This window comes from Eptesicus fuscus, chromosome 5 (assembly GCF_027574615.1).
Source record: "Eptesicus fuscus isolate TK198812 chromosome 5, DD_ASM_mEF_20220401, whole genome shotgun sequence".
In the NCBI taxonomy this organism is placed as follows: domain Eukaryota; kingdom Metazoa; phylum Chordata; class Mammalia; order Chiroptera; family Vespertilionidae; genus Eptesicus; species Eptesicus fuscus.
The window spans coordinates 92,218,877-92,244,505 of record NC_072477.1 but is presented as its reverse complement, the minus strand read 5'-3'; the positions used below and the strand labels follow the sequence as shown (position 1 = coordinate 92,244,505).

Below are 25,629 nucleotides of genomic sequence, written 5' to 3'. Positions count from 1 at the left end.
TACAAGTTCATTGGCCGATCTCTTCCACTCACCCTCCCCAGCCTTCCCTCTGAGGTTCAACAGTCTGTTCGATGCTTATCTGCCTCTGTTTCTATTTTTGTTCATCAGTTTATAATGTTCTTTATTATCCATAAATGAGTGAGATCATGTGGTATTTTTCTTTCACTGACTGGCTTATTTCACTTAGCATAATGCTCTCCAAGTCTATCCATGCTGCTGCAAATGGTAAGAATTCCCTTTTTTTTATAGCAGCGTAGTATTCCATTGTGTAGATGTACCATAGTTTTCTAATCCACTCATTTGCTAATGGGCAGTTAGGCTGTTTCTAAGTCTTAGCTATTGTAAATTGTGTTTCTATGAACATAGGGGTGCATATCTTCTTTCTGATGAGTGTTTCAGGTTTCTTAGGATATATTCCTAGAAGTGAGATGACTGGGTCAAATGGGAGTTCCATTTTTAATTTTTAGAGGAAATTCCATACTGTTCTCCACAGTGGCTGTACCAGTCTGCATTCCCACCAGCAGTGTACGAGGGTTCCTTTTCTCCACAACCTCCAACACTTGTTGTTGGTTGATTTGTTGATGATAGCCATTCTGACAGGTGTGAGGTGATATCTCATTGTTGTTTTGATTTATATCTCTTGGATGATTAGTGACTTTGAGCATGTTTTCATGTGTCTCTTGGCCTTCTGTATGTCCACTTTGGAGAAGTGTCTATTTAGGTCTTTGCCCATTTATTAATTGGATTGTTTGTCTTCCTTTTGTTAAGTTGTATGAGTTCTCTATATAATTTGGAGATTAACCCCTTATCAGATGTATTGTTGGCAAATATGTTCTCCCATGTAGGCTTTCTTGTTATTTTGATGATGGTTTCTTTTGCTGTGCAGAAACTTTTTATTTTCATGTAGTCCCATTTGTTTATTTTCTCCTTAGTTTCCATTATCCTAGGAGATGTATCAATAAACATATTGGTATGAGAGATGTTTGAGATTTTGGTGCCTATGGTTTCTTCTAGGACTTTTATGGCTTCACATCTTATATTTAAGTCTTTCATCCATTTTGAGTTTATTTTTGTGTATAGTGTAAGTTGGCGGTCTAGTTTCATTTTTTTGCATGTATCTGTCCAATTTTCCCAACACCATTTATTGAAGAAACTGTCTCTGCTCCAATGTATGCTCTTATCTCCTTTGTCAAATATTAATTGAGCATAGTGGCTTGGGTCAATTTCTGGGTTCTCTGTTCTGTTCCATTGGTCTATAATTAATCCAATTTTGAATGTACAAATATACTGTGTGGAGTTTATGCTGTGCTTCAATTTTCATGCATCGATAGCACAACTTTTATCCCTATTCTAATGGATGTCAAAATTTCTCACCCAGACACTAATAAGCCTAGGGCTAGTTCCTAACTAGCTATCTACTGAAAGTCCCAATCACAATTAGTGACTATGAAGCAGATTACTCATTGAATGCTGAATGACAATGTCAGACTTGAAATATCTTAGCCTAATTATCCCCCTTTGCAAACAGTGGTTACTAGCTGATTATTACACTTCAATTATAAAAAATTTCAAGCAAGTGAAGATGTTAGGTGAAATAAAGAATGAGGACTTTAAACTTTAGTGAAAGGACAGGACAGCCCCCCACAACAAAGAATTATCTAGTGCAAAATGTGCACAGTGCTCACGATGAGAAGCCCTGCCCTAACCAAATCATGTGACGCAGCACCTGGGCCTTGTTACAAATTGATGTTTTACTTTACAATGAAAACTAACTAATATTATTGTATTTGAAAAACTATTTTTTTTTTTTTACCTCGGGTGTATGTTTTGCAATCTCTCGAATTAAAGTAGAAGCATTTTTCTTCACATATTCATCCTTGTCCTTCAGGCAGGTAAGTACAACTGGAAAAATCTCTGCTTCAACCACCATTTCAGCCAGATCCACAGAATGTTTTGCAATCTGACTGAGAGCTGAAAGGACCTGACGCTATCAAGCAAAAAATCCAAAATGAAACAAAGCATTACATAGAGTCCACTGCAGAGATCAGATATAATTTAAGCAGCTTAATACAAATTCCTTTATAAAAAGAAAAAACAACTACATATGTAACATAACATAAGATTTCTGAGTCTTGAGACGTTCACATCCTAGTCTTAAACATAAATACTCAATTTCTTAAATTCCCTAATTTCCATATTAAATGTCACAGTTTTATGTGGACTATTTAAATCTCTATCACAGATGATCAAGAATATAACCTCAGGATAAATACTATTTCTTAATTATGTAATACTTAAACTGTTCATTTACAATATATGTGGTAATACAGTACAAAAAAATCAGGCAGAAGGAACATCTTATGTTTGGCTTGATGCCGATAATATTTCAAAGAACTTTCTATTGCTTAGTTAACATTAACAATTTAAAAATATTAAAGATATAACTAACTATTAGCATATAAAAGTATAATTAGAGACTATTAACTGAAAATCAGATTTTAGGAAGCTATAAAAAAGACAAACATAAATATATGACAACTTTCATAATAAACTTAAATATAGTGGTGGGCTAGAAAACCTTTAGGTGCCTTCCCACTCTGAGATTGAATCATTTTGTGATTCCTTATTTTAGTATTAATGTTAATACTGATGCTACTTCTACTTTTTAGCATTGCACATATTTTTCCCAGTCATGTCTTTATTACCTAATCCTTACAGCATATATTTCACATATGAAAAGACCAAACACATAACATAGTCATATCTGTTTTCAATGATAATTTACAAATTATTTTTGAAAATATATTCATCTGTACACATTTTCCATTTTCTTAGATTAACAAAAGTCTGTTTTCTAACTTATATTTAAATACCTTCAATTTAGCATCAGGGTTCAGAATCATCTGGGCTAAGTGAGCAATAGCTCCTGCATCCACTACTGTCTGTGCTAACTCTGGCGAATGCTTTGAAATATCACTGAGGTCCGAAGCAGCAATCCTTTTCAAAGCAATTTCTGGCTCCTGGATACAAAGCACTAACAGAGGAACTGCTCCCGCATCCACCACAGCCTGTGACAGTTCTGTGGGTCCAAGAAAAGGAGTGAGTATGGGTGACTGGCCCTCTGCAAGCCATTCTTCTCCCCGACAGATACAGCAAAGCAAAAAAGGGGAGGTAGTTCACCGTCTCGACATCTGTATTTGCTTCATAAACCACGTGGACCATCCGGAGCTGAAAAGAATACAGGTCAATAGATGGACCTCCAACTACATGAACACATTTGAGGTAGATTTGGCTAAAATGGCTTGTTTGTTTTTTTAAGAGAGTATGCAGATGCCAGCTGTTGAAGCTCTGACACTTCTGCACTTCTAGTAGGCAAGCATTGTATACACGGTTTACAATAGCAGAGAAAATAGAAGTACCAAAAATTTACCAACCACACTAATTAGGCAGTATTTTGTACTATTTACATGAGTAAAGATTAACATGAATCTTGTGCTAATAATGTCGATTTTAAAATCTCTTTAATCTTACAGTATTTTATTTTTATTTATTTATTTATTTTTCTTTATTATTTTTTTAAATTTCTTTATTGATTAAGGTGTCACATATTTGTCCTCATCCCCCCATTCCCATCCCACACCCCTCCCCACGGATGCCCCAACCCCCTGTTGAACTTAACCATTGGATAGGCTCATATGCATGCACACAAGTCCTTTGGTTGATCTCTCCCCCTCTCCCCCACCCTCCCCTATCCTCCCTCTGAGGTCTGATAGTCCGATCGATGCCTCCTTGTTTCTGGTTCTGTTCTTGTTCATCAGTCTATGTTGTTCATCATTTCCCCTAGATGAGCAAGATCATGTGTCACTAGAGATATACTTATAAGAACTGAATGTGAGACGAGCAATAATAGTTATGCTGACAGGCAAATGAATCAGTCTGTAGTGAGTTTCTTTCTGGACCAACTTTTCTTTTGAGACCCAATTTCAATGTCCACCAGTTCCTTATGTGTACATGTCAGCACTGACCCCTCAGCTCTGGATGGTGGACAAATGTTGGTAACAGAGGTCCGACTCCCTCTGGTTTGGTCTCGGCCGGACCCAGGGGCACGGCTCCACCCGGACTCAGGGGCACATGGCCTCACCCAGATCCAGGGGGCGCGTGGCCTCACACGGGCCCGGGACCCAGTCTCACCTGGATCCAGGGGCACACGGCCTCACCCAGACCCAGGATCCAGCTTCACTCGGACCCAGGGGCGCAAGGCCTCTCCCAGACCCAGGGGCACGTGGCCTCACCCGGACCTAGGTGCGTGAGGCCTCACCCGGATCCAGGGACACATGGCCTCACCTTGACCCAGGGGCGCGTGGCCTCTCCCAGACCCAGCGGCGCGTGGCCTCACCCGGAGCTAGGTGCGCGAGGCCTCACCCAGACCCGGGACCCAGCCTCACCCGGATCCAGGGACACATGGCCTCACCTGGACCCGGGGGCGCGTGGCCTCTCCCAGACCCAGGGGCGCGTGGCCTCACCCGGACCTAGGTGCGTGAGGCCTCACCCGGATCCAGGGACACATGGCCTCACCCGGACCCAAGGGCGCGTGGCCTCTCCCAGACCCAGGGGCGCGTGGCTTCACCCGGACCTAGGTGCGTGAGGCCTCACCCGGACCCGGGACCCAGCCTCACCCGGATCCAGGGACACATGGCCTCACCCGGACCCGGGGGCGCGTGGCCTCTCCCAGACCCAGGGGCACGTGGCCTCACCCGGACCTAGGTGCGTGAGGCCTCACCCGGATCCAGGGACACATGGCCTCACCCAGACCCAGGGGCGCGAGGCCTCACCCGGACCTAGGTGCGCGAGGCCTCACCCGGACCCGGGACCCAGCCTCACCCGGATCCAGGGGCACACGGCCTCACCCGGACCCGGGATCTAGCTTCACCTAGACCCAGGGGCACGTGGCCTCACCCAGACCCAGGGGCGCGTGACCTCTCCCAGACCCCTGGTCACGTGGCCTCACCCGGATCCAGGGGCGCACGGCCTCACCCGGTCCCGGGACCCAGCCTTACCCGGATCCAGGGGCACACGGCCTCACCCGGACCCAGGATTCAGCTTCACCCGGACCCAGGGGCGCGTGGCCTCACCCAGACCCAGGGGCGTGAGGCCTCACCTAGACCCAAGGGCGTGTGACCACACCCGAGCCCAGAGGCTCGCAGCCTCGCCCGGACCCAGGTCTCAGCGGGGTTTCGTCTTCTTGATCCCAATTCCTGTTGGTCAATTCCCTCTCAGCAATTCCTTCGGCCATTTTCTCAGAGCTCCAGGGCGGCTGCCGCAGAACTCGTTGGGCGGCGGGCTCAGCGAAGCTCCAGTGTGCCTGGTGCACGGCAGCGGGCTGGTCCGGTGTCGCTGCGTCGGCCCTTGGGTCTGCAGCGGTGGCTGGTCGCTGAGTGTGCGCACCTGGCCGCTTCCGGGGCGTTGAGATTCTTGAAGGACTCGGAGGTCAGCAAGCGCGGAGTCTCCCACCCCATGTCTCCCAGGGGCTCGTCTGTCTGTGCTTGGCAGCGAGTGGAGCCGTCCCCTCAGCCGGAGACCGCCGGGGGAACTGCGCCGAGCACGTTCCAGGCCACCATTGTGTCGCCTGAGCCGTAGTTCTTAAAGTGTGGACTTTGGGTCACCGGCATCAGCATCATCCCGCGTACCCCTCTCTCTTATTCTAGTTGTAGAGCATCTGCTCAGCCAGCCCTCCAGTGGTTCTGGATGGTGTCTGCTCTGCTCTCCCGTTGTAGTCTTAAAATTGTTGCAGTAGGCAACAATCAGGCTTCCGCCCTATGCCTCCATCTTGGTCCTCCTTTGTATAGTTAAGTCTTGATTGTTGTTGGTGTCACTGGGAGGAATTGTCCTCCAGGCCAATTGGCCGTGAGGACCCTCTTTGTCTATAAGGGAAGAGTTGCTGTGCAGGAGACACGTTTATGGGCCGGGTCTTGGTGCAGCAATGCTTTGGCGCTCACTGAGTCTGCCTCTTGAATGTATCCCTTATGCGAGTGGTTGAAATCTGGTGTCATCTCACACCGACCACTAGATGCCCTCGTTTCTGGGTCTCCAATGGAGTGTAGGTCAGCTACTGCCTGAGGCACTCAGCAGGGAAAAGCCTCTGTGCTCAGCTTGGATGGGGCGGAGTTACAGGGTGGAGCCTACAACCTTGGCTTCCTGTCAGCCCCGCCCTATGAGGTTCCTGTGTCTGTGTCCCTCTGTACTCCTTGCAAACACCTCTGAGAGAAACGCGCCCTGGAGTTTCGCCCGCTGCCAAACAGTCTAGTCTCTCCCCTAATGAATCTGGATTTCCAGATTCTCGCCTGGAACTGGGTTTCAGTGTAGTTGGAACTGGGTCTCAGTGCAGTCTGGCGCTTTTGTCTCCTTCCCACCAGGGCAATTCAGCGACACAGGCAACCGTCCCTCCTCTGCGCACCTTCCCGTGCGCACCTCTGGAGCTCTGCCTTCCGCCGCTTCTCTGTGCCTGCGCCCCACAGCCCAGATTCATTGCCCCAGCGTGCGCCTGGCTTCCCAGGGTTTCGCCCGGAACTGGGGTTCAGTGCAGTCGGAGCTGGTGTTCAGCGCAATCTGGAGCTTTTATCTCCTTCCTGCTAGTGAACGCCGGCCAGGCTGTCAGCCACCCCTTCCTCTCCGGCTCCGTCCTCCCCGCACGCGTGCGTGCTCGTGTCTCCACCCGTGTCTCCATACCTCAGGCTTTTATGGCTCCTCTGATTATCCTTGTGGTTTTCTCCTTCCTTCTAGTTGTGGGCATTTCAGTCCGCCAGCTTTCCTGTGGTTCTGGATGATGTCCGTTTTGACTTGTAGTTGTATTTTTGAAATTTTTGTGCCCCGCTGTAGGTTAGGTGTTTAACCTATGCCGCCATCTTGGTTTCTTAATCTTACAGTATTTTAAAAAGATTTTTTAGCCCTAACTGGTTTGGCTCAGTGGATAGAGTGTCGGCCTATGGACTGAAAGGTCCCAGGTTCGATTCCAGACAAGGGCATGTACCTTGGTTGCAGGCACATCCCCAGTAAGGGGGTGTGCAGGAGGCAGCTGATCAAGGTTTCTCTCTCATCAATGTTTCTAACTCTCAATCCCTCTCCTTTCCTCTCTGTAAAAAAATCAATAAAATATATATTTAAAAAAAAATATTTTTTAAAGCCTGGCCAGTGTGTGTCTACCCAAGCACCGGAAGGTCACCGGTCCAATTCCAGTCAGAGCACATGCCCATGTTTCAGATTGGGTCCTCGGTTGGATCATGTTTCTCTTCCCCCCCTTCCCTTCCTCTCTCTCTAAAAAAACCCCAAGATTAAAACACACACAACTTTATACAAAATAAAAAGGTGCATTTTTATTGTACATATAAAAATACTTTCAAAACATAATCTATAACTAAACAGCATACTCTAATATATATAAATGTTAATGTTTAGATAAAGGAATAAATTTACCATAACCATTTTACTTGTCAGAAATAAACATCCTTTGAATATATATGTTGATTTATTTGTGTGTCCAAGAATAACAGTTATAAAAATAACACTTTTTTTTATCCTCACTGGAGGATATGTTTCTATTGATTTTAGAGAGAGAGAAACATCGATCGGTTGCCTTCTGTAGGTGCCCTAACTGGGGATGGAATTTGAAACGTAGAGAATGCTCTTTGACTAGGAATCGAACCCCAACCTTTTGATGTAGGAGGTGACACTCCAACCAACTGAGCCACCCTATCTACAATTTTGCATTCTGCTTTAAAAGAACTTAAGTGAAAAATGCACATTTTATCATTCAAAGTTCATTGGCATTCACACTTCACTCCAGCTGAGTTTTAGGCAAGTCCCTGCCTCAAGGAGCTCAGGCGGTGGAGGAGGCTGAATGGTAAAGGGCCACTGGTGCCCTGGTGGAATTCTCTACGAGGACACACAAAGGAAGGAGGAACAGACAAGGGAGACAGAAATGAGACATTGGATGGTTAGTAAGTTTACACGGTATTTTTATAAAAGTGATATCTGGTCAGCAGTTGTTGGTGTTACTCCTTTTGAGTAGTTCCTTGAAGCTACACGAGGGCTTCCACTGTCCACTTTCATTCATGAGGATGAAGCCAGTCCAACATTTTTAATAACTGAATATTATTCCACTGAGTAAATACGCCATAAATTTACTTAACAATTCCCCTCCTCTAGGACATTTCTGTTTATTGTTGTTGTTTTTTCGGGGAGGGGGGCATTATAAAGTACAGTACAGTGAACCTCACAGTGCCTTAAGATTATGTATTAGTTATTACGGCTATGAAACAAATGACCCAAACTCAGCAGCTTAAAACGACATCATTTATTATCTCACATTTCCTGCGGGTCAGGATTCCAGGAGCAGCCTTGCTGGATGGTCTTAGCTCCCAGTTTCTCATTAAGTTGCCGTCACACTATCAGTTGGTGTTGCAGTCATTTGAAGGCACAACGTGGGGAGGATCTGCTCCCAAGCTCACTCATGTAATTGTTGGGAAGCTCGGTTTCTTGCTGGCCACATGGCTTTCCACAGGCTGCCTGAGTGACCTCATGTCATACTAGCTGGCTTCCCCCAGTGCAAGTGATGAGGGAGAGAGAGAGATCCTATGACAGAGACTTGATCTTCTATAGCTGGTCACTCATTCTCAGACGTGACGTACCATTACTTCTGCTGTATTCTAGTGGACACATAGACCATCCTGGTATGATGTAGGAGAGGACTATACAAGGGTGTGAAATCCAGGACACAGGATCTTTGAGGGGAATCTTGGAGGCTGGCTACTATGTGACATACATACATACACATATAACTCTACATATATCCATCTATAACTCCACATATATAACCACCATATTGTCCTTAACTATAAAGCATAGGCACAGTAATTCTAAGTCAGTACTTTCCAACAGAAACGTGAGCCACATATATAATTGAAAAATTTTTAGTGTCTATATTTAAAAAGTAAAAAGAAAGGTGAAATTAATTTTAATAACATACATTATTTAACATAATATGTACAAAATACTAGAGGCCCATTGCACGAAGAAATTCGTGCAATAGGCCTTCCTTACCTTGGCTTCCAGCACCGGTTTTCCTCTGGCACCCGGGACCCAGGCCTTTGCTCTGGCCAGAGTCTGCCATATTCATCTTCACTGCAGACTCAGGCCGGAGTCTGCCATCTTCATCTTCGCTGCTTCGCTGCAAACTCTGGCTGGAGTCTGCCATCTCATCTTCGTCTTCGCTGCAGACTCCGGAGCCTGCAGTCTTGTCTTTGCTGCGGCACTCCACTCCTGTAGATCCCTTCGCCCCCCGCCCTCCCTCTCATAGCAGGCGTCCTGCCCCGCCTGGCCACTCTGCGCCTGGAGCAGCTGGGCGGCCGCCATCTTTGGCCTTCTAATTTGCATACTCACTCTGATTGGCTGTGGGCATAGCGGAGGTACGGTCAATTTACATGTTTGTCTATTATTAGGTAAGATTGTAATTTTACCATGTAATTAATATTTAAAAATTTTAATGAGGTTTCACATTCCTTTTTCATAGCAAGTATTGGAAATTCAGTGTGTATTGTGTACTTACAGCACATCTCAATTAATCTGCTACATTTTCATTGAAATACTCTAATCTCTACTTAGATTTCAAAAAATGTACAGTTGAAAAAGTAGGTTCACATACCCAAGTTGTTCCAGTCATGCCTAAATTGTGTTCCAATAATTGATAGTCAATTTTAAATTTATATTAATTAAAAGTAAATAAAATTAAAAATTTAGTTTCTCAGGTACACTAATTACAATTCAAGTAACATTGGACTAGTGGCTAACCATATTGTTAAACTGTGGTGGGAAATCAAAGGAGATATAGAGAAATATCCTATGACACAAATGTTTAAATAGCTAATGTTTATTCAAGGCCAGAGGTCCTATTCTGAGCAAAATGCTTTTTTAAACATTTTATTTTAGAGAGAGAGAGAAACATTGATTTGTTAGATAGGTACATATCTTATCTAATAAAGAACGTTTTACCAGTTCCTCCTGGCGCATCTAAGAAGAAGATTTTTCTAACCCCGTTATTGACAGTTTGCATTATTTGATCGTAAATGCCTTTTTGCTCAAGCGTTAGCTTTGGAATATTTGATTGCACATATGACAAAAGATCACCCGTGTTGTAATTTTGTTCACAACGCAATTCTACATTGAACAAAGCAGCAGCAGATCGATTTGGTGATGGCATTCCCAATTGATTGAGAACTTTGTTTGAGATTTCTAAGCACAAATCTTCAATCATTATCAACATTGAAATGGAATCGTAAAATTGGAAATTTGGAAATCGTAAATGGATCATAAATCGGAAACATTGAAATGGAATCTTAAAATATTTAGTGTGTGTTGCTTTTACGTCCAACAGATGGTGCTGTTTTCTAAAAAAGCAGGTTTTTACCTGTCACAGGTGTGACATCTATATAATAGTAGGTATAAGGTATATAAAAACACGTGCGTATTCGAATGCAATGTTGTGTCAAAATTTCAAAGCAATCAGTGAAGAACTTTCAGAGATTTAAGATTTTGAACAAACAAACATTTACATTTTTATTTATATAGATATATACATATACATATATAGATATATATGTATACACACACACATATATATATTAAATGGCATTAGAAGAATATTTGCAAAAATTCTGAATTTTAAAATTGTTTTCTCCTTTAATCCTTTCATCATTCTATATAAGGGAGAAAAGAAGAAAAGAATCAGGCTGGCCAGCTCTGCCTGATTCTTTCCTTACATTATTTATTTAGTGAATAGGACACACTCTACTAAATGGTTCCGTAGTGTCCACACCAGCCGTTTCCTGGAAGCACCGCTCAGTGTTGGCCGCTGCAATCTCCTCTCCTAACTGCAGCTGAGCTGGGATGGGACCTTCTCGCTTGACGTAGGTCCTAAGGACATAACTCAGTTCTATGGGAGGAAGAATAGTCACAAATGTGGGAACCAGCCATCGAGGATTAAAACAGAGGTATCTGGGAAGACTTTTAAATAAAAGAAGGAGGTTAAAACAAAGAACGAAGGGGCTCTCATACACTTTTCTTTCTCACCATAAAAATGAAAAGTATCTGAAAGGTTTTGCGTAACTGCCAAACAGTTCCACCATAAACTGCTTTCTGACCAGAATACATCCTTCTACCTCTCTATACATGAAAATAGTTTCATCTATAACATGACAATTATATCGATAACTGAAATGTTTTAGAATGCCTAATCTAATGTATTCCTGTTCGCCAGGCTTGAGAACCGCCAAAATTTACAAGGGATTGAGTTTTACAAGAGACAGCTAAAGCTCCCAAAACAAACACTTAAAACCCATTTTTGAGCCCAAATGTGGAAGATCATTCATACCAGAAACACTTCTATGGCTCCTCCTTCCTCACACTTCCAGCCAGGATATTGCCCTCAGCTCGCCCAGTACTGTCCACTGGAAGCACTCCTCCCAGCGCGCGGTGCTGCACACAGGGGCAAGGCCGGCCAGGCTGCCAGGTGGGCGCAGGGCCCGGAGCACCAGGGGAGGGCCTTTCTGGCCCCTCCCAATGGAAGCACTGTGGCTCCCTGGCCCCACGCTTCCTTCTCACCGCTCTCACTCACAGCCCACCCAGGGTCCTCGCCTTACTACTTGTATCTCCAAAGCAAGACTAATCTTTAGAAATAGTGAGAGATTTGACATCGATTAGAATAATTCTGCAGTGAGGGAAAGTGTGGCAAAAAGAGACAACCAATATGAGAAGAATTCCACCTCAGGTTTATATTTCTTAAACTGCCTAATAAAACATTTCACCACTAATACTAAGAAGAAAACACAGAATGAATGTCCTCCCATTAATTTCAATATATTCCATTTTTAGGAAATTATCGAGAAAAAAAATCAGGTTATTTGGAGGTAAATCCTCTGTTTTCACTGATATTCAGGATGTGAATGGTGACTCCTTTTATTGCTTTCAAGATAACAATTCCCTTTCTTTTTTTTATTTCAAGAGAAACGATCTTAAATATAAGAATGTTATATGCAATAAAAATTAATATCTCGGTGAGGCTGGGTCCCGGGCCCGGGTGAGGCCACGCGCCCCTGGGTCCGGGTGAGGCCACGCGCCCCTGGGTCTGGGTGAAGCTGGATCCCTGGTCTGGGTGAGGCCATGTACCCCTGGATCTGGGTGAGGCTGGGTCCTGGGTTCGGGTGAGGCCGCGCGCACCTAGGTCCGGGTGAGGCCACGCGCCCCTGGGTCTGGGAGAGGCCACACACCCCTGGGTCCGGGGGAGGCCACGCGCCCCTGGGTCCGGGTGAAGCCGGATCCCGGGTCTGGGTGAGGCCGTGTGCCCCTGGATCTGGGCGAGGCTGGGTCCCGGGCCCGGGTGAGGCCACGTGCCCCTGGGTCCGGGTGAGGCCGTGCGCCCCTGGATCCGGGTGAGGCCACATGCCCCTGGGTCCGGGTGAGGCCACGCTCCTCTGGGTCCGGGTGAAGCCGGATCCTGGGTCCGGGAGAGGCCGTGTGCCCCTGGATCCGGGTGAGGCTGGGTCCCGGGCCCGGGTGAGGCCATGCACCCCTGGGTCTGGGAGAGGCCACGCGCCCCTGGGTCCGGGTGAGGCCACGCGACCCTGGGTCCGGGTGAAGCTAGATCCCGGGTCTGGGTGAGGCCGTGTGCCCCTGGATCCGGGTGAGGCTGGGTCCCGGTCCCGGGTGAGGTCACGCGCCCCCTGGGTCTGGGTGAGGCCACGTGCCCCTGAGTCCGGGTGAAGCCGTGCCCCTGGGTCCGGCCGAGACCAAACCAGAGGGAGTCGGACCTCCGTTACCACCTTTTGTCCACCATCCAGAGCTGAGGGGTCAGTGCTGACATGTACACATAAGGAACTGGTGGACATTGAAATTGGGTCTCTAAAGAACTGTTGGTCCAGAAAGAAACTCACTACAGACTGATTCATTTGCCTGTCAGCATAACTATTATTGCTCGTCTCACATTCAGTTCTTATAAGTATATCTCTAGTGACACATGATCTTGCTCATCTAGGGGAAATGATGAACAACATAGACTGAGGAACAAGAACAGAACCAGAAACAAGGAGGCATCGATTGGACTATCGAGCCTCAGAGGGAGGATAGGGGAGGGTGGGGGGAGGGGGGAGAGATCAACCAAAGGACTTGTGTGTATGCATACGAGCCTATCCAATGGCTAAGTTCAATAGGGGGTTGGGGCATCCGTGGGGAGGGGTGTGGGATGGAATGGGGGGATGAGGACAAATATGTGACACCTTAATCAATAAAGAAATTAAAAAAAATTAATATCTCAAGAAAAACTTTTTAAAATATAATGTTACATGCAATAAACACCAATCATTCAAAAAATGATCTTACATATAATAATATTACATGCAATAAACACTAATATTTCAAGGAAAAAAGGATTTTAAGTATAATAATATTACCAAAACTTATACTAACATAGTATGATATCCACAAAAGTTGTAGGAAATATTAAAAATCTGCAAATAACAGGATTACTTCTATTATATTCTAATTTTTTCCCCCTCGGGATCTATTTCTGTTCATCAGTTTATGTTTTTCATTATATTTCACAAATGAGTGAGATCATGTGATATTTATCTTTCTCCAACTAGCTTGTTTTGCTTAGCATGATGCTCTCCAGGTCCATCCATGCTGTTGCAAATGGTAAGAGTTCCTTCTTTTTTATAGCAGTGTAGTATTCCATTGTGTAGATGTACCACAGTTTTCTAATCCGTTCATCTGCTGATGGGCACTTAGGTTGTTTCCAAATCTTAGCTATTGTAAATAGTGCTACTATGAACATAGGGATGCATATGTCCTTTCTGATTGGTGTTTCTGATTTCATGGGATATATTCCTAGAAGTGGGATGACTGGGTCAAATGGGAGTTCCATTTTTAATTTTTTGAGGAAACTCCATACTGTTCTCCATAGTGGCTGCACCAGTCTGCATTCCCACTAGCAGTGCACGAGGGTTCCTTTTTCTCCACATCCTTGCCAGCACTTGTCGTTGGTTGATTTGTTGATGATAGCCATTCTGACAGGTGTGAGATGGTACTGCATTGTTGTTTTAATTTGCATCTCTCGGATAATTAGTGACTTTGAGCATGTTTTCATATATCTCTCGGCCTTCTTTATGTCCTCTTTAAAAAAGTTTCTATTTAGGTCCTTTGCCCATTCTTTGATTGGGTTATCTTCCTTTTGTTAAGTAGTATGAGTTCCCTGTAAATTTTGGAGATTAAACTCTTATCAGAGATAACATTGGCAAATATGTTCTCCCATGCAATGGGCTTTCTTGTTGTTTTGTTGATGGTTTATTGTGCTGTGCAGAAGCTTTTTATTTTGATGTAGTTTTATTTGTGTATTTTCTCTGTAGTTTCCATTGCCCTAGGAGCTGTATTGGTAAAGATATTGCTACAACATATGTCTGCTATTTTGCTGCCTATAGATTCTTCTAACATTTTTTATGGTTTTACTTCTTTTCGAATTTGGATGCCTTTTATTTCTTCTTCTTGTCTGATCTCTATGGCTAGCACTTCCAGTACTATGTTGAACTGGAGTGGTAAAAAGTGGACATCCCTGTCTTATTCCTGTTCTTAGGGGAAATTGTTTTAGTTTTTGCCCATTAAGTATGATGTTGGCTGTAGGTTTGTCATATATGGCCCTTATCATGTTGAGATATGCTCCCTCTATTCCAGCTTTGCTGAGAGTTTTTATCAAAAACGGGTGTTGGATTTTGTCGAATGTTTTTTCTGCATCTATTGATATGATCATGTGATTTTTGTCTCTCAATTTGTTTATGTGATAAATTATGTTTATTGATTTGGGAATATTGTACTAGTCTTGCATCCCTGGAACAAATCCCACTTGATCATAGTGTATGATCTTTTTAATATATTGCTGGATGTTATTTGCTAATATTTTGTTGAGGATTTTTGCATCTATGTTCATCAGGAATATTGGCCTGTAATTACCTTTCTTTGTAGTGTCTTTATCTGGTTTTTGACTTAGGATAATGCTGGCCTCATAAAAAGAGTTTGCAAGCATTTCTTTCTCTTGAATTTTCTGAAATAGTTTGAGGGGTATAGGTGTTAGTTCTTCTTTGAATGTTTAGAAAAACTCCCCTGTGAAGCATCCTGACCTGGGCTTTGGTTTGGTGGCAGTGTTTTGATTACTGCTTCTATTTCATTGGTTATTATTGGCCTATTCAGGTTTTTTGATTCTTCCTGATTCAGTATAGGGAGATTGTATTTTTCTAAGAATTTGTCTATTTTATTCACATTGTCCAGCTTGTTGTCATATAGTTTTTCATAGTATTTTCTTTTTTTTTAAATTTCTTTATTGATTAAGGTATCACATATTTGTCCTCTACCCCCCATTTCATAGTATTTTCTTACAATCCTTTGTGTTTCTGTGGTGTCCGTGGTTACTTCTCTACTTTCGTTTCTGATTTTATTTATTTGGGTCTTCTCTCTTTGTTTCTTGATGAGTCTGGCTAATGGTTTATCAATTTTGTTTGTCCTTTCAAAGAACCAGCTCTTGGTTTCATTGATTTTTGTATTTTTTTTTTTGTTTTTTTTTTTTTGTTTTTAGTATTTATGGTATTTATTTCTGCTCTAATCTTTATTATTTCCTTCCTTCTACTTACTCTTTGTCTTTAATTTTTGGCTTTTTAATTATGATGTGTCTGGGCATGTGTCTGTTTGGGTTCTTCTTGTTTGGGGTTCTCTGTGCCTCCTGAACTTGTGTGACTTTTTCCTTTACCAGGTTAGGGAAATTTTCTGCCATTATTTCTTCAAACACCTTCTCTATGCCTTTCTGCCTCTTCTGGCAGACCTGGTATTCTAATATTGTTACATTTCACATTTTCTCACAGTTCCCTTAAGCTTTCCTCCATTTTTTAATTGTTTTTTTCTTTTTGGTTCTCTGATTGAGTGATATTTTCAACTTGTCTTCTAATTCACTGATTTGATCCTCAGCTTCCCCTAATCTGCTGCGTATTTCTTCCAATGTGTTCTTTATTTGTGTTATATCATTCTTTATCTCAGACTGTTCTTTTTTCATAGTTACTATATCTTTTTCATAGTGTTGAGCATTTTTGCCATCAGTACCCTGAACTGTATTTCAGATAAATTTTTTATCGCTGCTTCATTTATGTCTTCTTCTGGAGAATTCTCTGGTTCTTTCATTTGGGGGTTGTTTCTTTGTCTCCTCATTTTGGTTGTCTATTTGGGTTTGTGACTATATATTAGGTAGGTCCTCTACACCTCTCAATCTCTAGTGCAGGACAATGTTAAAGGCTGTTTCTGACTAATTGGATCAGGCAAAGATTCAAAGCCTCCAGAGACCACCTCTGCCTGCAGACTAATAGGATTCTGACTTGAATTGCCCCCAGGAAATCATCCTGAGGTGTAGTGAGAGTTCTTTTCAAAAGGGTGGGGCAGGTGCTTCTGCCTGGAGGCTAATTGTTACTTTTAATCTCTTAAGTGGCCTTGGGGCAAGGTGTTTTCCAATAGGGTGTGTCGACTGTCTTCCCCCCAGGCAAGGCAAATGCAAATGTCTATGTGAGAAAGATGTCCTCTGCTGGGTGAGGGAATGACTCAGCCCAGAAACTTGGGGTGTCTGCCTTCTGAGCTCTATTACTGATCCCCAGTCCCGGGTTCTGCTCTCATAGCTCCAGTCCACTTCACCCTCCCTCTGCCAGAACATAAGGTGGGTGGCTTCACAGGGAATTTTTATGTGTTGGCCCTCAAGAGGGTTCCCGAACTTTCAGCTGCCACTTCCTGGCAGACAGCACCCCACTGCTTTTCAAATCTAGATGTTATGTGGGTACCCTCCTCAGATTTGGTGCTCTCTGCTGAGGAGCCCAGCTTGGGGATTAGATCCTAGAGTTCTCAGTGGCACTTCCCTCACAGCTGAGATATCTCTCTGGGACTTTGTGTTATATCATTCTTTATCTCAGACTCTTCTTTTTTCATAGTTACATCTTTTTTCATACTGTTGAGCATTTTTGCTGTCTGTGGGTCCCCGGCCAGCCCTTTCACACCTCTGTCCCTACTACCAGTCTCTATGTGGTCTCCACCTTCGGTCCTTGGGTTTCAGGGTTCTCTCCTGTGAGTTTTCCGTTGATTATTCAGGAAGCCTTTCCATATTTCAGTTGTAATTCCAGCTTGATCCTGGGAGCATGTCCGTGCAGCATCCACCTACTCTGCTGCCATTTTTAATCTTGATAACAATTCCCTTTCCTTTAGAGAAGTCCATGCAGTAATCTCCTCTGGGAGCTTCTGGGTCCCAGGCCTTTAAGTACCATTACAGGGGTGATTCCATGTGGGAGCTGGTTATAGCAAAAACAATTGGAATGGAATCCCTCAACAGACCCTATATTGTAAGTTATTTCTTTATTATCATTTAGCCTCAAACTCAACAAAAGGGAGGTCTGGAAAGGTTACCTGTGGGCACCTGCCTGAGAATGTATCTACACAGCTGTCCCTCTAAACTCTTTGGCACCACCCTTTGAAATACTCATGTTACAATCTGTTTGCCATTAAGTCCTCTGGCTTAAAAAAAAAATTACTAAATATACTCGTGTAGTTTCCCCATCATAACCAGCTTCTGATTTAAAACACTGCCTTAGCTTTCCCAATCAATATATATTAAGCAATAGTCCTAAGGTGAACCTATCTGGGAAACCAAAATCCACATATGAAGGAAATAATTTTAATATATTAATTCTGAACCATTCTAAGCATGATAATAGTTTTCTTTCTCTATTTACTTTTATATCACTTATTTATTTTTGTCTCCAATAGTGTCACCACTTTAAGAACCATATTAAACATAACCATGGGAGAACTTCTTACTGTTTCTGTTTTGACTTTCTTCTTCAATACTTTTTCACGAAGTACTCAATGAAGCTGTATGGTACAGTGGTTAAGATGGGCATGGATTCAGACAGACTTAGACTCAAATTCCAGTTCCGCCTTTAACATAATTTCAGACATCCTCTCTAAGCTCCACTTTCTTTCTCTGTTTAACAAGGTGAGTAATACCTACCCTAAGGGTAGCACAGTCAAAATGAGATAATGTATTTGACATATACTATACAGCCAGGCACATAGTAATTACTCAATAAATGGTATCTATTATTTTATACAAGTATACACATTAAAATCTGGAAAATGAAGAAAAATATCCTTAATTCTATCATCTTAGTAACACAAACATGTATCTCTTTGTAATTTATGTCCACATAAAAATTTATTTTTATACTAGAGGCCCAGGGCATGAAATTCTTGCATGGGTAGGGTCTCTAGTGGCTGCCAGTTGCTGGCCAGGGCCTTCCTTCGTTCCACATTGCCCCCTGGTGGTCAGTGCACATCATAGCGAGCGATTGAACTCTTGGTCGGTCGAACTCCCATGGAGACAGCTTTGCATATTAGGCTTTTATATATGTATAGATTATTATAACTGAAATATACAATCTTGTCTTTTTTTTTCTTTACATTATAATCACCTTTTCATGTTACCATGTAGGATTCACAATTGCCTTTTTAATTTGTTGAATGAGAGTCTATTATGTAAACTACCATAATTTAACCTCTAAATTCCTGCTGAATAGTTGAGGTTTTTTGATATTATGAATAATGCTCCAATAACATTTGCATGAATACAGTTTTTCATTCTGTGGAATTCTTTCCTTAGGATAAATTCCCAAAGCAGGCTTCTTAGAGTAAACCATAAACTCTTTTGTGACTTAGATTAGTTTTACCAAACAACTTTCCACATGTTGACACAATTTGTAGGGCATACACAAGTCCTCTCTAACCTTCAGTATTAATACTAATACCTTTCATTTATGGAGTATTGACCATGTATTTTCATTCTCACAACAAATCTTGAATAACTCTGAAGTAGTTACCCTCTTTTAGCTCATGAGGAAGTGAAGGTTCGGCAAGTTAAAAGCCATATCCAGTGTCACATAGCAACTAAGTGGGAGAACTTGGACTCAAACTCGGTCCTGTCTAATGCCACAGTGCCCTGAACCACTTGCCTGTAGTTCTGCTTTACTCTTTCCCCGCCAATTAGTAACAGGTGGGAAAAGCTGTTTGCACCAATGTTTCAATATGCAGTTCTTGATAACGAGCAAAGTGATCATTTTTACGTATTAGTTAAACTGCATGTTCTTGTGTTACTTGTTTATGTTATTTAGCAACTTCTATAAAGTGGTGGGGCAATTTTGGTCCCTATATATCTTTTACTAATCAGGTGTGTTAGCACAGCCTTCACATGAGAGGTCCAGGCACTGAGCTGTGATCCTTCTCTTTCTCCTCCTTCCTGTCCAATGTGGGCGGAATACAAACATGTTCTAGAAAGTTAAGTCAAGGTCTTTTCAGCATTACTCACTCCTATGATATGGCCCTGACTGATTAGGAACACCCTGGGTTAGGAGGAAGAGTGAAGACTCAGTGTACCCTGAGGGGTGACAATCTAAAATAATTCTTAACTGAACCAATTTATCAAGGTTTTTGAGAATTAATATCTCATTTGTCCCATTTCCCACCCCACTCCCTTTCTCTTTCTGTCTACAAATTTCTCTTCTGCTAACTAAGATAAGACTGGAATGTATTGATTTTTTGTGTGAATTTGTAATCCAAATAACTTGGGCATCACTCAAAGCTTATCTCCTATAATGTATAGAAGCATCATTAAAACCTCACTTATGCTTTACTAAGCAAAACCAGATTTACCTGGTAAATATATACTTTAATAACCCCACTTTAAAATATGCCCCATTACCTGCATTATGTCTTGCAATATATCCAAGAGCCCAGGCTGCAGCTTCTTTGACTCCCGGGTCAAAATCTTCCAAGCATATCACCAGTGTATCCAGTGCTCCACAATCAACGATTGCCTGAGCTAGCTGAGGGGAGTGCTTAGCAACTGCTCGCAACACAAAGGCAGCTGCTTTCTTGTAGAAACGCTACAAGGATTAAATAGATAAAGCACAACGTGAATTGAGCACTTACATAATGGAAGTTTAAAAAGACCAAAACCAACGTAATAATAACATTAATATAATAAAGATCAAACACTTTTAAATACTAAAGAAAAACATCCTGCAACATCATTTTGATTTTTTGACGTTCCCCATTGCTTTCGTTCAGTAACTAAACAAAAACAATGTAAGTCATATTACATTTCAAATGTTTTACTCTAAAACATAAATTTATAAAATATTTTATTTCCTGCAAATTTTATTTCCTACAAATTCATAAAGTACTGAGATTTTTATGTGTCTGCATTACACTGAAGGTATTTGTTTGACGCATGAGAACTGTTGGATTGTTAGCATGTGAAACTAAACTGTCAACTGGCAAATTCGTTTCCTTTACTTGCCCTCAGTCTCTAAGGCTGGTAGGCCTTTCATAACCTCAAATCATCTTTCTGGTGTCCTAAATTTAAAGGCAAAACATTCATGATACATTTAACACTTTTTCTGGCAGCCCCGGCCGGTGTGGTTTAGTTGGTTGGGTGTTGTCCAGTGCACTGAAAGATTGCTGTTTGATTCCCAGTCCGTTGTGGACTCGATCCCCAGTAGGGGGCATACACGAGGCAGCCAATCAATGTTTCACTGTCACATTGATGTTTCTCTCTCGCTCTCCGTTCCCCCTCTCTAAAATATTTGTATATATATTTAAAAAAAAAACCCTTTTCCTGGAAAATAATCTAGTCAAACAATGGGGTATGTTATTTATCCCCTTTTAGAAATGCTTTTTAAAAAAGATAAATACAAATGACAATATTATGTGAATGCTTCATATTTACAATATTTTCTACATATAAACTTTATAATGTTAAGAAACAAAACTGAAACTTGATTTTCTTTATATAGCTAAGAAAATTAAATGTTTAGGAAATAATTAGCTGTAACACTCACTGTGGTTTTATGGTGCACATAATGACACAGCAATGGTCTCCTAACTCTTCTTTTAACAGAACCCCGTTAACCCCATATTTTAGATTCTGTTTCTCTTTCTTTACAGTGACTACTAAAAAGTGACTGGGTATCATAGCACCTCTTTTGAAAGCATTCCATTTACTTAGGCTAAAATATTAAGATGCAAAAAATTTATAACAGAGAAAATATACCAAGTATAATTTTAACATTATAGCTCAAAACCTGGTATATATTGATGATGTAAGCCATATACTGGCCCCGGGCAGTGTCCTAAGTGGTTAGAGCTCTGGAGCAGGGGAGAGTAGCAGGCTCAACTCTGGTCAGGGTCAAGTACCTGAGTTGTAGGTTCAATTTCCGGTCCTGATCTGGGTGCGTGTGGGAGGCACCCAATCGATGTCTCTTTCTCACATTGATGTTAGTCTCTCTCTTCCTCCTTTCTATCTCTTTCCCACTCCTCTCTCCCTTCCACTGAGAATCAATGGAAAAAATATCCTCAGGTGAGGATTAACAAAACAAAACAAAAAAAAGAAATATGCTACTTAGTAATGACGCTTTAATTTCATGTATTTCTTTAGTTTCTTAAATGTAACATATGTATATATTTAAATATTTGTTGTAAAGTCTAATTTTATGTCAGTAACCAAATAGTTACTAATTTATTAGAAAAACTAGAGGCCTGGTGCATGAAATTTGTGCACGGGGGGGAGGGGTCCCCCTCAGCCCAGCCTGCACCCTCTCCAATCCAGGACCCCTCGGACATCCCTCTCACAATCCTGGACCGCTGGCTCCTAATTGTTCACCTGCCTGCCTGCCTGGTCGCCCCTAACTGCCCCCCACCCCCGCCAGCCTAATCACCCCTCACTGCCTCTGTGTGCTGGCCTGATCACCCCTAACTGCCTCCTGCTGCCAGCCTGGTCACCCCATGCAGCCTGCTGTTCAGTCGTTTGGTCGTCCCTCACTAACCCCCCTGCTGGCCTGGTTGCCCCACGCAGATTGATTGTTCAGTCATTTGGTCATCCCTCACTAACCCCCCCTGCTGGCCTGGTTGCCCCATGCAGCCTGCTTGTGAGGGCGTGAGGGTTAATTTGCATATTACTTCTTTATTATATAGGATTAGACTAGAGTTTTAAAGTAGCTTTCTACAGATTTTCTTATAATTGTGTAAAAATAATGGTGATATATTTCTTATCATCACCTTAAGCTATTTTAACTTTTTATATTGCAGAATTTTCAAATTCACAGACAATTCCTTGGGTTTTAATCATCACTACTAACTACAGAGCCTTAAAAGGCCTGACATGCTTGCATACTTGGTAAAAATGCTTTACTAAACCTTCCATTAAATACATTCTCCTTCTTTTTGGATGCTTATCTCCCCTCGCTTTAAATTTCTTAAAGCAATTTCCTACAGTTGCCATTAACCAAATTTCACCTGTATAAAAAGATTTCTGTAAACAACTTTTTGTTTGCCTAAGGCTTTATATACCTAAGACTGATCCTATAATTTTAACACTCCCACACACAGAAATACTGCTTGATGTATAATTCCATTAAGTTTTAAAATCTCTTTCTCTTTATATTAACAATAATGGGGAAAAAAAACACCTCAAGTAGAATGCTCTAACGATATTATGTTCAGTTCAAATAATTGAATGTAATGTGCATTAACATGTTAATAATTCTAATGCCTACAAGCTTGCAAATGTACCCAAACTATCAAATTTTTAAAGTAAAAGGCATAACTTATTTTACAAAAATTCTTACATTCTGTTCTGCCAATGAATAAACAAGCTGTGGAAGAATGTCGCCCTTGACAACTGCTTCTGCTAGGTCGTCATTGTAATTAGCCAGTCTCCCGAGCGCCAGAGCAGCAGTCTGTTGAATGGTTGGGACCACGTCCAGAAGAAGAGGCCTCAGTAAAGACATTACACCTGAGTGAAATGATGAAAGAACACAAATCAGCAAAACTTAAATTAAAAAGCAAACATACAATTTCATATTTGCAAATATGAAAACTAGGGGGAAAAATCAGCAAAAACAATTAGCCACTAAAAACTAATGGGATATTTAAAAGCATATAATTGGCCAAGACACAGAATATATCCTGTAATTATCAAAGAAGCAGCATAGTGTGGCAATAAGAACGGCTGTTGGGCTAGAGAGGATTTTAAATCCCTGATTGGTAAACGCTATCTGTGACCTGACAGGTGTCAGGAGGAAGGAAAAGAAAGGAGGTGAAGCACATAGTATAGGCTGGTTCGCCACCCCGCTTACATCCCTCCCCCTCATCTTTGCAAATTCTATCTTTCAGGACCCTGTTCAGATTATTTCCTCTCAATGAAGTCTTTCATTTGGCTAGGACCTCACATTCATGAAGGACTGCAAATCATATTTCTGACATTATCTCCAAAAAATAAAATCTTTAATATAAGAAAGTATATCGTATTATCGGGTCTCACAATATCCATTTTAGGATTGAATACAGAGAAGGTGTATCATCCTCACAACAATAATAAAAGTAGCTTATATTTATGGAGCACTTGTATGCATGCATTGTTCTAAAGATTTGTTTTCCATATTAATCCACTGACCTCTCATAACAAACCTATGATGTAGGCCTTATTACTATGTCTATTTTACAGATAAGGACATTTAGGCTGAGAAAGATTTAAAAAATTATCACACAACTAATAAGAGGTGGAGCAAGGTTAGAAATTCTGACATTTCTTTATTTATAATTGCTAAATAAGTAATATGTATTAAAATTGAGGAGGTAGGGAAAGGGAGATAAATAATAATTGCATTTTGGTCATTTCATTGGATATTACAACTCTTTATATTAACTTTGCCTTCCTAGAAAATGTGTAAAATAGTCAACAGCTATTTGTGCTTTATGATGGTGTGTTAGTCTAAAGTTATAAGAAAGTTAAAGATGGAATTCAAACTGGAACAAAGTGCCCCTTGATTTTCTAAACTTTATGTAATTTACAGCAGGATATTCAACTGATGTTATTACATCTTTCCCATAAAAACATATTCCGGTGATCTATAAAACTATATATTACCAATATTCTTTAAAAAATATTTTTATTGACTTCAGAGAGGAAGGTAGAGGGAGAGAAAGATAGAAACATCAATGATAAGAGAGAATCATGGATTGGCTGCCTCCTGCATGCCCCACTGGGGATCGAGCCTGCAACCCGGGAATAGGACCATAATCCCCTGGTTCATAGGTCGATGCTGAAACACCGAGACACACCTGCTGGGGCATCAATATTCTTTTTTAATGTTACATCCAGAAACATTTGAAATAGAATAAAAGGAAAACATTTACTGGTACAATAACATTTAGGATTAAAGTAAGATAAATAGTATTACCAAATAACATAAACAGAGAGTAATGATGCTTATTTCAGCGACATTTAATGATGTGACTGTGGCTTTTCATAGCCTCCCACTTCATTTGGTGATCATTTCATGTCTAAGTTGCTTGGTTAGACCATCTTCTACAAGGCCACAGCTGCAAGTTTAAAACCTGCACAGGCTGGTTAACTTTGCAGGCACAAAGCACTCCTGCTCACGCCTAGGCCATAGCTCCTGTGAAACAATTCAACATGCCTCTGCTTATAAGGGTTGTTTATATTATTATCTATACTTTTTTCTTAGAGATAATTTCTGAAATATCTCACAACAAAAAGCTTAAAGCACAGAATAAGGTATTAGAATTACTACCAAGTTAACATGGGTTCTTCCTAGAAAGTTGGGTTTAAAACAATTTGTCGATCTCTTCTTTGTAGTTTGCTTTATTACTTCATTTTGTTCTTAATTGTGGTAAAATACACACAAAAATCACCACTTAGGCCAATTTTAGTGTACAATTCAGTGGTACTAAGTACATTTCCAATGATGTGTAATCACCACCACCATCTAGAAGCTGTTAAACTGTTTTCTACAGAAGCTGCACCATTTTACATTCCCACCAGCAAAGTGCAAAGGTTCAGATTTCTCCACATCCTCACCACCACTTACTTTCCCTGTTGTTTTAAATTAATGGGCATCCTAATAGGTGTGAAGTGGTATGTCATTGTGGTTTTTTTTTTTTAATATTTTTATTGAGGTATTATATGTGTACATATCTTACTATTACCCCCCCACCTCACACCCACACATGCCCTCCCCCCCCAGAGTTTTGTGTCCATTGTTTATGCTTATATGCATGCATACAAGTCATTGAGGTTTTGATGACATACCACTTCACTAGCACTAACGATGGTGAAGGTCTTTTCGTGTGCTTGTTTACATCACCTTTGTTGAAATGTCTCTTAAGTCCTTTGCCCACTTTGTTGAATATAGCTTGACATTGTTGATAATAAATATGTACCATTTAAGAAACAAAAGCTAAATTTGTAAACATATATTTAAAGTTTCAGACTAAAAACATTAATAAGGCAAAAAATATAAAGTATAAGTATTCTCAGAACATAATGAAAAAGAACCACAATTAAAAAAATAAAAGACTAACAATTGTGGTTCATGTTATTTTTTTTTCCTGAATCTGTTATTTCCTTTTTTCCTCACTTGATAAATGTATGTGAAG

General features: G+C 41.4%; 1 protein-coding gene across 2 annotated transcripts in view; it reads right to left on the bottom strand.

Moving 5' to 3' along the window:
• The window catches only part of SPAG6 (sperm associated antigen 6), a 59,974-nt gene that overhangs the window by 18,836 nt on the left and 15,509 nt on the right, over nt 1-25,629 (bottom strand). For both annotated transcript variants that reach the window (XM_054715617.1, XM_054715618.1), the window contains exons 3-6: nt 22,797-22,963; nt 19,871-20,054; nt 2,874-3,079; nt 1,814-1,987 (exon numbers count right to left, since the gene is read on the bottom strand). In XM_054715617.1, coding sequence (XP_054571592.1) covers nt 1,814-1,987; nt 2,874-3,079; nt 19,871-20,054; nt 22,797-22,963 — 731 coding nt within the window. The remainder of the gene's footprint in view (nt 1-1,813; nt 1,988-2,873; nt 3,080-19,870; nt 20,055-22,796; nt 22,964-25,629) is intronic.